Below are 12,398 nucleotides of genomic sequence, written 5' to 3'. Positions count from 1 at the left end.
CTCATATTCAATTATGAAAATTCTTCCTCTGGCTTCCACTTTCTTCTAAATCATTTAGGGTTAATGGCTGGCCTCAGGTGACATTAAGGATAAAGAGGATTACAAAAAGCCAATTTCCGGGATTTATAGCCATGTAAAGCTTATTATGCTTTCAATCTCTTGTTTATTGAAGACCCCTCAGGAACTTAGTTAAACTGCTTGTGACTTTTGTTTATTTCTAATCACCTGCTGTGAGGCCTGGTCAAGTGGGAACATTATCTGAAAAGAGTGGCAGTGGTCAAAATAATTATGCTTAGGAGCAAGCCCTTATTATTGATCCTCTTTCATTTAACTTCCCATACTCTTGTGAATTAGTTTTACCATCAGTAAAGAGACAAATACCAAGAACATCTAGGAGTAAAATCGATAGCAACAAAATTGGTAATAATGTTTGAGGCTACTGGAGATCAGTACTTACTCATGTCAAAATTAACTGAAGTGTCACCTAAAGGCGTAAAGTTGGTCTGCTGCTGAAAATGGTATTGGCAAGCTTTAACACTGGTCCTTAGGATATAAATTCTACTTTTCATGAACAACTTTGAAATTAAATCTAGTCGAGTCCGACTCTGGTGGGTGGTGCTCATCTCCAGTTTTGTCCGTAGATGCCTCCAAGGTCATGTGGCCGGCATGACTACATGGAGTGCTGTTACCTTCCAGCCGAAGCAGTACCTATTAATGCACTGACATTTACATGTTTTCAAACTGCTAGATTGGCAGAAGACGAACAACTTACTTGGAAAAAATACTGTATTTTGTTTTTTTGTTAGTTAAAGTAATTCCTGGAAAACACTGGGACCTAGGATTGGCCTTACTTGGAACTCAGAGAGTTGCTTCCATGGAGACCATGAACTTACTTTATATTAAGAAGTTATCTATACATTTTTCAAGAGCTGATTTTTTTAAAAAAAAAAAAACTAGCTAGAATCTTCCACTTATGATTCATGGGGAAGCAAACTGACTGATCGGGCCTCAGAAGTCAAATCATGCTGATAAACTGATTGTCACTGATTCTCAGTAATGAAATATTCTCTCCAGGCCTGGAAAGAAATTATCTCAGTCTTCTAACATTACACACATCTCACTTGACTGTAGAAACTAGAAATATTCAGAGAAGATGGAGAAAGGTTCTGTGAAGACTCTATTACCAATCTAGTATGTTGAAGATATTTTCTGACAGCCATTTTATGTGTGACATGCAGTGAAATAAGTTTTCTAGAAAAAGAAGAATTGGAAAATATTCCAATGCTCTAAATAATGTTTGGCATGTTTGGTTTAAATGTTCAGACACATTAAAGTTTGTATGTAAAATTATTTTATTACAATATTTGTAATAAAGAGAATTGCATATACTTCCATTATATGTAACCACTCAAAATGGTGCACTCGAAAGAGCAGTTTTTTAAGGGCATATCCCTAAAAATATGTATTTGATATTGCATCAATGCAACTTTCTTTTGATGATGTATAATTGCAAAGCCTTCAGTCTCTCTCTCTCTCTCTAATCAGTTCCATTTCAAGTTGAAAAACATCTGATTCAGTGTTATTAACTGAGTATTCTGTTTTGCTAAATGTTCAATGCGTGTCTGTGGGCATAGATAACTTATCACGTTTTGTCTTTATTATTTGTTATTGTGACTCACTGAGAAGCAAAAGAGATTTTTTTTAAATAAAAACACATGTGTCCATTTGTCAGACTGTACCCCGGGCACTACAATAGGTCACTGTTAAATCCTCATATCCCACAGTTAACCCTTCTAACGTGGCTGATCACAATACAATAGCCCAGATAAATTTAGCTAAACACATAAAAACATATGGCATGGGATTTTTTTTCCATAGCAAAATACATTGGAAAATGTTCATCTCATATCTTCAGTGACTTCAGCAAGCATGTGGAAATTATTCGGTCTATCTTGAATTTTAAATTCCAGCTCATATTAAATGTGAATCACAATTTGCGGCTAGGGCCATTCTAGATCTTGATTTCTGACTAGGATAGGACAACGGTGATCTGGGAATGCAGGGCTTGCCACTGTTCCACAGTCATAAACAGATCACTTTTCAGTTAGAAGTGGTAATTCATTAAGACTTATGGATGTAAATTTTGAGGAGTGTCTTGATGCCTTGACAAGCAGTCTTGACAGAGCCCTAGTCAATCTCTGAAATGGGGAAATGTCTATTCCATAATTGTTACTAAGAGTCCCTATCATTGAGCAGAGATATATCAGCCTTTGATTCTCTAAGGAGGTGGCACCAGTGAAACAAGTGAAATGCAGACTAGAGGGACTATGGCAGAAAACCCAGAATGATTCCAACTGAAAACAGGCTAAAATCTGTCTAGGGCAATAAGGATAGCACATGATTACATCCACACAGCAGAAGGTTTTTTGTAATTAGAGATTTGTTACTAGCTACCTTGAACCTCATTTTTGGGGAAAGGGTGGTATATAAATGAAATTATTATTGTCATTATTAAAATTATTGACACATAATGTAGCTAATTACAGGGCCATTTTAATTTACTGTATAAAATGCTTTTTGTCTGTTCCTTAGTACATGTTTCCCTTTTAGAAGTATGACACTGACTATGGAAATGGGTCTCTTTGCTTTGGAGAAAAGCATTGTTGTTACTTTTAATTAATACATTAGGAGATCTAAGACTAGCTAGGTAAACAGATTTGAACAGAGCAGCACAAACACTTTCAGACGTAGTAATGCAAATTATCTTCTTCCTCCGGAGCTACGTCTGCTTTTATACCTGAAATCCTTTCCCTGCCATGATTGATAAACAGCCATATTTCAACATTGACAGTTCCACAGGATTTGCAAAACACAACTGATCAGGTGCTTGATATCAAGGATAAAATTAAACTGGAGGAAGACATTTTTATTGGAAAACTTAAGGAAGCCACTCATGGGATCCAGGTAATCAATGATATGTGATGGAGCAATCAATGCGTTCAGTAGGGGAATACTAGAAGAACCAACATTGATCTAATGTCCCTGTAAATCACACACATATACAAATGTTAAAGTTTATTTGCTGAGGTGAAATAAGCAGCAAATTGGAATACTTAAAAAATGGAAGTGCTTATAAAAACTGCAAATGACAATCACCTCTTTAAAAGGGCATCCACTCTTGTATCACTAGATAACAAAATGGAAGCTTCATGCTTCAGAAATAATGAACTGGATCAGATTGACTCAACTGATAAGTAATTTAAATTATTACTCTTTCCACACATATCTCAGTAAGGCAAAGTATAACTAAGTTAGTCTGAGTGTATCCCATCATTTTAATCTGCCTGTAAATATATATAAATTTAAAGACTTCATTTTATTAAGATGTTACTGCATCTATAGCTCTTTTGGGAATTGAAATACTGCCAGGAAATGAATCAGACTGCAGTCATCTTGAAATGCATTAAACCAAGAGAATGCCTTCCTCATACTGATATGATTGTTTGCCAGAAATGTTCAATAAATGAGAAAGTTCTGTAAATTTTTGTAATTATGTTTATTTATTGCACGTGTTCTGCCTGATTTCCCTCAAGGTTAAGTTTTTCTTGTTGGGTATGACATTTTTTAAACTTACAGTCAAGGCTTTTGTTTTAAAAAATGTTATTTTTGCTCTAGACAGCAATTCATTTCTATTTCATTGTTTTTTGGATATCAAATCCAAGACTCATAGTTGCCTAAATCTCAGTATTTGTGATCACATAGGTAATTATATCAGCATTTTAAGTGGTTCTTACTGCCCTTATTCAGTTCATCCACTGGGGGCAATGCGGTTTCCCACTATTGAATAATAAGCATGAAATAATTCATCTACTCATTCTTAAATAATTGTAAACACCAAACATCTCTATTACTTTTGCATAAAACTCTTAAAATGTTGAAATTGAAACAAACGCATTATGATAGTAATATTGGTAAAACAACTTTCATCCAGGACTTAATCTTGGAGGAACGGGCAGACCTGGCGTGCATTACGGAGACCTGGTTGGATGAGACTGGAGGAGTGAATCTAACCCAGCTGTGCCCACCAGGTTTTTCCGTACAGCACCAGCCGAGACCTGGAGGACGGGAAGGCGGGGTTGCAGTGTTCTATAGGGATTCCATCTCCCTTACCAGGAGCCCCATCCCGCAGTCAACCATTTTTGAATGTGTCTACCTGAGGGTAGGTGACCGGGACAGAATAGGGATTCTGTTAGCGTACCATCCACCTCGCTGCCCTACAGACTCCTTATCTGAGCTAGCTGGGTTGGTCTCGAGCCTGGCGTTGGAGTCTCAACGGCTTATTGTGCTGGGGGACTTCAACATCCATGCCGAGGCCACCCTATCAGGAGCGGCTCAGGACTTCATGTCTTCCATGGCAACCATGGGGCTGTCCCAAATGGTATCTGGCCCTACTCACAGTGCAGGACACACCTTGGATTTGTTTTTCTGCCAGGGATGGGAGGACAGTGGCAGTATTGAGGAGTTATCTATTACTCCATTGCCATGGACCAACCATCACCTAATCAGGTTTAGACTCACTGCACCCCATAACCTCTGCAGAGGTGGAGGACCCATTAAGAAGGTCCGCCCTAGGAGACTTATGGATCCAGATGGATTCCTGACAGCTCTTGGGGATTTTCCCGCCACCTTGGTTGGTGATCCTGTTGATGCTCTGGTGTCCCTCTGGAACGGGGAGATGACTAGGGCAATAGACGATTGCTCCGGAACGTCCCCTCTCAAGTAGCCGAGCTAAACCAGCTCCTTGGTTCAACGAGGAGCTGGCAGCAATGAAGCGAAGGAAGAGGAGACTAGAGCGCGTGTGGCGTTCAGACTCGAGCGAGTCAAATCGAACACGGTTTGTTGCCCTTCTAAGGGCATATGCCGCAGCAATAAAGGCGGCAAAGAAATTTTTCTTTGCGGCCAATATTGCGTCGGCAAAGAACCGTCCGGCTGAGTTGTTTCGAGTTGTCAGAGGTCTATTAAATCCCACCATTCCGGATGGGAACCCTGACAACTCAACGGCCCGCTGTGAAGCATTTGCTCGGTTCTTTGTGGACAAAGTCGCTTTGACTCGTTCTGGCCTGGATACCATGTTAACGGCGGTCTCTGAGGATGTAACACGAGCACCTGCTTGTCCGATTTTGATGGATTCATTTCAATTGGTGAAACCTGAGGATGTGGACAAGATACTTGGAGGAATGAGGGCAACCACATGCATCCTAGACCCCTGCACATCCTGGCTTCTAAAGGAGGCCAGAGGAGGATTGGCCGAGTGGGTGAAGGTGGTGGTTAATGTCTCCCTTCGGGAAGGCAAAATTCCAGCGAGTTTAAAACAAGCTGTAATAAAACCGCTGTTGAAAAAACAATCACTGGACCCCACTCAATTTGTCAACACGGATTATCTGGATCCGGCACAGTCTGGCTTTAGGCCGGGACATGGTACCGAGACAGCCTTGGTCGCCTTAGTGGATTATCTTCGCCGGGAGCTAGACAGGGGGAGTGTGTCCCTGTTGGTTCTGCTGGATCTCTCAGCGGCCTTCGATACCATCGACCACGGTATCCTTCTGGGACGCCTCGCGGGAATGGTCCTTGGTGGCACTGTTTTGCAGTGGCTCAGGTCCTTCCTAGAGGATCGTACCCAGAAGGTGTTGCTGGAGGACAACTGCTCGACCTCACAACCATTGTTTTGTGGGTCCCGCAGGGTTCTATATTGTCCCCTATATTGTTTAACATCTACATGAAGCCACTGGGGGAGATCATCCGGAGTTTCGGGGTGCGATGTTATCTGTACACAGATGATGTCCAACTCTGTTACTCCTTCCCACCTACTACTAAGGAGGCTGTTCAGGTCCTGAACCGCTGCTTGGCCGCTGTATCGGACTGGATGAGGGCGAACAAATTGAAATTGAATCCAGATAAGACAGAGGCACTCCTGGTCAGTCGAAAGGCCGAACAGGGCATAGGGTTACAGCCTGTGTTAGATGGGGTTACACTCCCCCTGAAGACACAGGTTCGCAGCTTGGGTGTGATCCTGGATTCATCACTGAGCCTGGAACCCCAGGTTTCGGCGGTGACCAGGGGAGCATTTGCACAACTAAAACTTGTGCGCCAGCTGCGCCCGTATCTTGGGAAGTCTGACTTGGCCACGGTGGTCCACGCTCTGGTTACATCCCACATAGATTACTGCAATGCGATCTACGTGGGGTTGCCTTTGAAGACAGCCCGGAAGCTTCAAATGGTCCAGCATGCAGCAGCCAGGTTGCTAACAGGAGCGGCGCTCAGGGAGCACACAACTCCTCTGCTGCGCCAGCTCCACTGGCTGCCAGTTTGCTACCGGGCCCAATTCAAAGTGCTGGCTTTAACCTATAAAGCCCTAAACGGTTCTGGCCCAGCCTACCTATCCGAACGCATCTCTTCCTACGAACCCTCCAGGAAGTTAAGATCATCTGAGGAGGCCCTGCTCTCGATCCCGTCTGCTTCACAAGCACGCTTGGCGGGGACGAGAGACAGGGCCTTCTCTGTGGTGGCCCCTCGGCTGTGGAACTCCCTGCCTAGGGATATTAGATCAGCCCCCTCCCTCCTGACCTTTCGTAAGAGAGTGAAAACCTGGCTCTTCGAGCAGGCATTCGTAACCCCGGAATAGTCAAGCTTGAGATGGAGAATGACCCAGGAACGGCCAAGACGACAAAACGGATGAGGATTGGAATGAGAGGATATAGCTCTTTTTAAATTGTTATTGCACTGTCTTTTTTGTCTAAATGCACTTAATTGTTTTTGCTTTTGTATTGTATTGATGGCATCAAATTGTGCCGATATGTAGACCGCCCTGAGTCGCCTGCGGGCTGATATGGGCAGGATATAAGTGATGTTAATAAATAAATAAATAAATAAATAAAATTGCTCCTTCACGCTGTGTCCTCTGTCACAGAGTCATCAGAAGAGGGAGTGAAAACTTTTGAACCCAGATGTTTTGGATTATATCTCCCATAATCCAAAATATCTGGGTTCGAAAGTTTTCACTCCCTCTTCTGATGAATCTGTCAAAGAAGTCACAGAGTAAAGGAGCAATAATACTATCATAATGCCTTTGTTTCAATTACAACATGTTAAGAGTCCTTATAATGTTGAAATGGTTCTGTTGGCTGGGACTAATGGACTGTAGGCCAAATATCAAAGTGAAAGGTTCCCAGATTCTTTACCTCATATTTTCCTTCATTCTCCATCTTAATCTTTTCAATGTCCAACAAGAGAGACCAGACCTGGCCACGCACTTGAAGAGGAATCCCTTTATAAACTCTGCGGAACATCTACAAAAGTTTTAAACAACAACAAACAATTAATACAACCTTGTAAGACAGTGATTCTCAACCTGTGGGTCCCAAGGTGTTTTGGCCTACAACTCCCAGAAATAACAGCCAGTTTACCATCTGTTAGGATTTCTGGAAGTTGAAGGCCAAAACATCTGGGGACCCATAGGTTGAGAACCACTGCTCTAAGAGATAGGTATATTTAATAATAATAACAACCACTTTATTCTTGTATCCTGCCACCATCTCCCCGAAGGGACTCAGGGCAGCTTACACATGGCACAAGGTGCCTAAAAACAGAATATAAAATAAACACAGAATAAAATACAATAAGTAAAACACATATGCATATAAAATATCAACCAAAACTCAATAAAACTGCAGCCATATTTCTAATATGTAGTATATCCTGTACGATCCTAGTAATCATAGGCTAAAAAAGGAATGAGAATCATTTTGAAACTAGAGGCCTCATCTTAGATTCTCATTCTGAGTTGAGATTCTTTCAACAGATATGATCCAGCATGGTTACAAATGATAACTAAAAAACAGTATGCTTTTATTTTCTGTTCTAGCACAGCACTAGTAGTCTTTCACTGTGAATATACTGACTGAATTTCAGTATTCCTTGAGCAAAATGCCTTCATTTGTTTGTGTAATTAATATACCCTATGTATTGATGTATAAGTAAAGAAATATTTGTAAAAAAATTCACCCAAAAAACCTGAATCAATTTATCCACAAGTCAATGTGAGTACAGTACCTTACCTCTTATTTAAAAAAAGGGGGTGGGGGGGTATCCCTTTCTTTCTCTGAGTAGAATGGTAAAAGACAAGAGTCTGCCCTGGGAGAAATGAAAATAAGCATCGACTTCCTCTACTCTCCAAGATATAGTGCTGCTTCTAGACTTTTTGAATACCTGGGTGGAGAAATGGCAGTGGTGGCCACTGGTGCTTATTCACCTGCAGAATAACCCTCAACTTATCCCATGTTCATATCAAAATTCATAATTTTGCCCCAAAACCTGTCCTCAACTTATACATGAATCAATATGGTTATTTACACAGATAGTTCACAATCATGAAATAGGCTACAGGATAGATACTACAGCTTAAAGAAATATAACCATGATCTTCAACAGTGTTCATTTTGATTTCTACATGAGAGCTGATCAAAAGAAAGAGACACAATACCTGTTGGTCATTATTTCACTTAAAGTAACAGCGAGAACTAGTATTTACAGTACTAGTAAAGTAAGACATGTCATTCCTCACCTTTTCACTGTTTCTGTATTTTCCCCATTTTCTTAACATTTTCAACCATTTGTCCACTCGTTCAATCTCTTGAAGCTTTTGCTGGAAAAATGTTTTGAAAGTGAAGTTTAAAGGCTTCTTCACAATTTATGTAAACTAGTAACAAGGGAGGGAAATATATCATTTTGAGGTCAGCATGCTATACAATCATATGGATTATAGAAAAGTCAAAGGTGGCAAGTAACATATACTAGGAGTAATAAGGAATTTACCCATCTCACTCATTTTCTGCTAAAATCTAATTTTTCAAAGAAAATGTTAGCCCATAAACTATTCATTGAGTTAACACAAAGCTATACTGTCAGCCTGTACATTTTAATCCATTATATAAACCAGCTAACTCTGTTCCCAAAGTCCTACCCTGCCCATGGTAAAGATGACCAATGGCCTCCTATTCCTAACCAGAGCTAAGCATACCCATAGTTTTGCCATAGTTCTGCTACATGGCAGAAAACACAGAGAATAAAATCATTCTTCATAGATGGCATAGGAATAAATTACATACATCACTTGCAACTACTTTTAATCAAGTAAATGAGGTTAACTTTCAATTCAACTCATTTAGAGTAAGAGTGCAACTGATAGATTTGAGATCACCAAAGCCAATAACTGCAGTCCATTCCAGCACAATCCTTTCCAATTGCTCATCAGAAAATGAAATGTTACTACCTTCTCTTCCAGAGCGCTGCGAGTTGGTAGCTCATGCTCACTGAAAGAGAAAAATGAAGCTGAAGCACCATGTAATACAAAGACTACACAAACAAACATTTGACACTGAGAAGAAACATGAAGTTATTCCCCAAAGCAGGGCTCAAAGTGTTTGTCCAGATCAGTGCTGGCTTGCAAGCCATTGGCTGATAATTTGCAGGAAGTTTCCAGGAAAAAAAGACACTGTTGTAGTCCCTGGCACATTTGGGAAAAAAACACTTGCCAATTTGCCCTATCAGATAGCTTAAACAGCAATGCCCTAAAGGATAGACAGAAATTGATGTTATTGACAACATAGTGTAAGCATTTCTTATCCCTTTAAGCTATAATTTATTTATTTCAAATTTCAGAATGACTGCATGGCTCCCAGCATCAGGAAATAATTTTTTTTCAGGATTCTATGCACAGGATGAAACATTATAAAAACAAATCAAACAATAAATTATTGTAGCCCTCTTTATCACACAGGGAGCTTATGCTATTACCAGGCGCGAACACCCAAATCTCTTTAATGGCAGTTGTGGCAGAAAGGTTTCCTTAGAAGAATGTCATGGTTTTTGAAAACTCAGATCATAACCAAATTTTATCATGTGCCTGGATGCACAAGAAATGAACATTTACTTCCAAAAACAACTCTTGTTACACTTTGCCTGGTAAATAATGGCTAAAGCTTTCACAAACAATATAAAACCACTCATTCTGCTTCTCACTTTCTCGAGTGTACTGCAACTGTAGGTACAATCATATGGCATTGCAAGACAAACACCAATTCAACATCTCTACTGAAAGTGTAATACAAAATGTGACTGTAACTATCAAGGCAAGTTTTAAGAAAAAAGATTAAAGGGGCATAAAATGAAAAACTCACTGCAAAAACCCAAATCTGTCTGTAACTTTGTAGAGTGTGAAGTCAGCATCTTCCCATGGATCAATCTGAGCCCCTTCCTGCCTTCCCTGCAAATAAAAGTAATGTGGCATAATAATAAACACCATGGATAGGCAAACAGGCATATTCATATAATTTTTAAAAACAACTATGTGTCACATGGTGCCACGTGGAAGCAGTATCAAGGAATCCCTGCATTTCAGCTATATCATGAAATGCAAGTATTTGCAACAAACTGACTGAATGACTAGCAACTGAGGTTCCTGCTATCTATAAAGTGAAATAAACAGGATTTTGGGCAAATGTGATGTCTTTACCTTCTCGTATTTATCAAGAATTTCTGCTCTTTCCTCTGCTATTAAGGCATCTATATCTTTCTTCATGTCAAAAACTGCAAAAAAGGGAAAAAACAGATAGAAAAAGGAACAATGGGGTAATAAGTATACAGTGCATATTGCACTAGGAATATTGTATTTTCTGGAAAGTGCTAAAAAGAAAGAACGGACCACAAAAAACTCAGAACAAAGCACTAACTCCATTCAAACATCTCACAGAAATATTTGACACAAATGATAAGCCTTACCTGAGGTGGTTATTACGTCTTGCACAGCACCTGTTGAGACTGCAGTAGCCTCTCCCTCCTTGATGCTACCGAACTGAACACATTCCAAATGCTCTGGTTGTGCCGTCACAACTGGCAGTTCTGTTTACAATCACCTCTTCCAGGAAGCCTTAATCTGGTCATTATCAGTCTTGTCCACACTATCCACATACCATGAAGGTCTATTTTTCTTCGATATTGTGCTTTAGCACAAATATTGCCAGGTTGAAAGGAATATAGCTATTGCAGTTCTTCTTGCGCAGAAAATCTCATTATTCCACAGGGCTGACTGGGAGGAAAAAGAAGACAGAAAGACAGAAGAAAGAAATAATTCTTTTTTAGCATCTAGAACAGTGATTCCCAACCTTGTTTTGGTCATGCCCTACCTAAGCATCTCTAAAATCCTGATGCTCCCCCTCCCCCGAGACATATAATTCTTATTATTTAAAAATGAATTCCTATTCACATAGAGGAAGTTTAAAAGGCCATTACCTTGATCTAAACAAGCTTCCAAAGAACATGGCACTCATTAAAGAGGGGGGGGGGAAATAAAGAATGAAATGACAGTTGAAGTACTAAGGAAAAAATTAATAAAAATGTAATAATAATAATAATAATAATAATAATAATAATAATAATATGAAGTGAAGTGAAGTGAAAAAATAGCAAATAAAACTTCGAAATATACAATAGAGCACTGAAATGCATACATTTAAAATAATGAAAGCTTTTTCTGTAATACTTTGACCATTTCAATTACTATACAAAAAGAAATTTTTATATATTTTGTATAGCTTGTAATGTTAAAAGAACACTGAAAGGACTGGGGGTGTTTGGAATGAAACCAGCCTCCCTTTTTTCTCATACTATCTGTGGTTAACTCTATGCTCTCACCTCTCTTCTCTATTAGCAGGCTTTCCCCCTCTCCACTGTCACAAACTGACTGCCATGTACGTTCAAACTACCCCCCATCAAAATCAACTTGCCCCCCTGTGGGACGTGTGCCCCACATTGGGAATCAGGGACCTAGAGCTATGGCTATTGGCCCATCCAAGAAGCATAGCAAGTTTCAACAATACATTTATTAGAGCTGGGAGGTAACACGTTAAAAGTAATAGTAACTTTTGACTAGTTATCTTTCACAGCAAGACCATTCCTTGGTTAAAACAATTGCATTCTTCACATAAGGGATACTAACATTTTTATTAATTAACATATTTATGTAAAGTAATTCAAGTAGGGAGAGTAGTCTATGGTGCTCTTATTTGCAATGTGTAGTACGAGCCAGGGGAAGAGTTTTCTTTTCTTTTCTGTCTTTTTCTTGGGAGATAAGAGAACTGTACCATGCAGAGCAATGCAAGATCCTACATGCTGTTGGCCAAGTCTCAGAAGCTGCACCAACTAGACCAATGTGACATTCTAACCAGTAAATGTTACTGGTTGTCTGTGACCCTACCTGCAGTGGCTAGACTGGAGTATTGCATTGATTTGATTTCTTTAGCCTATTTGACACAGTATGTAGTGGCATCACCATATTGGTGATA

General features: G+C 39.8%; 1 protein-coding gene across 6 annotated transcripts in view; it reads right to left on the bottom strand.

The window, feature by feature from the left end:
• The window catches only part of LOC132771497 (USP6 N-terminal-like protein), an 87,258-nt gene that overhangs the window by 19,392 nt on the left and 55,468 nt on the right, over positions 1–12,398 (bottom strand). For 4 of the 6 annotated variants that reach the window (XM_060769613.2, XM_060769604.2, XM_060769633.2 and 1 more), the window contains 6 exons: positions 10,837–11,143; positions 10,571–10,644; positions 10,236–10,321; positions 9,329–9,368; positions 8,621–8,701; positions 7,239–7,346 (listed from right to left, as the gene is read on the bottom strand). In XM_060769613.2, the coding sequence (XP_060625596.2) occupies positions 7,239–7,346; positions 8,621–8,701; positions 9,329–9,368; positions 10,236–10,321; positions 10,571–10,636 (381 nt within the window). In that variant the 5' untranslated portion in view covers positions 10,637–10,644; positions 10,837–11,143. The remainder of the gene's footprint in view (positions 1–7,238; positions 7,347–8,620; positions 8,702–9,328; positions 9,369–10,235; positions 10,322–10,570; positions 10,645–10,836; positions 11,144–12,398) is intronic. The other 2 variants (XM_060769623.2, XM_060769594.2) reach the window with 1 other exon arrangement.

Source organism: Anolis sagrei, chromosome 1 (assembly GCF_037176765.1).
Source record: "Anolis sagrei isolate rAnoSag1 chromosome 1, rAnoSag1.mat, whole genome shotgun sequence".
Classification (NCBI taxonomy): Eukaryota; Metazoa; Chordata; class Lepidosauria; order Squamata; family Dactyloidae; genus Anolis; species Anolis sagrei.
Note: the sequence above shows the minus strand (reverse complement) of the source record. Positions and strands in the feature narration are given on the sequence as shown.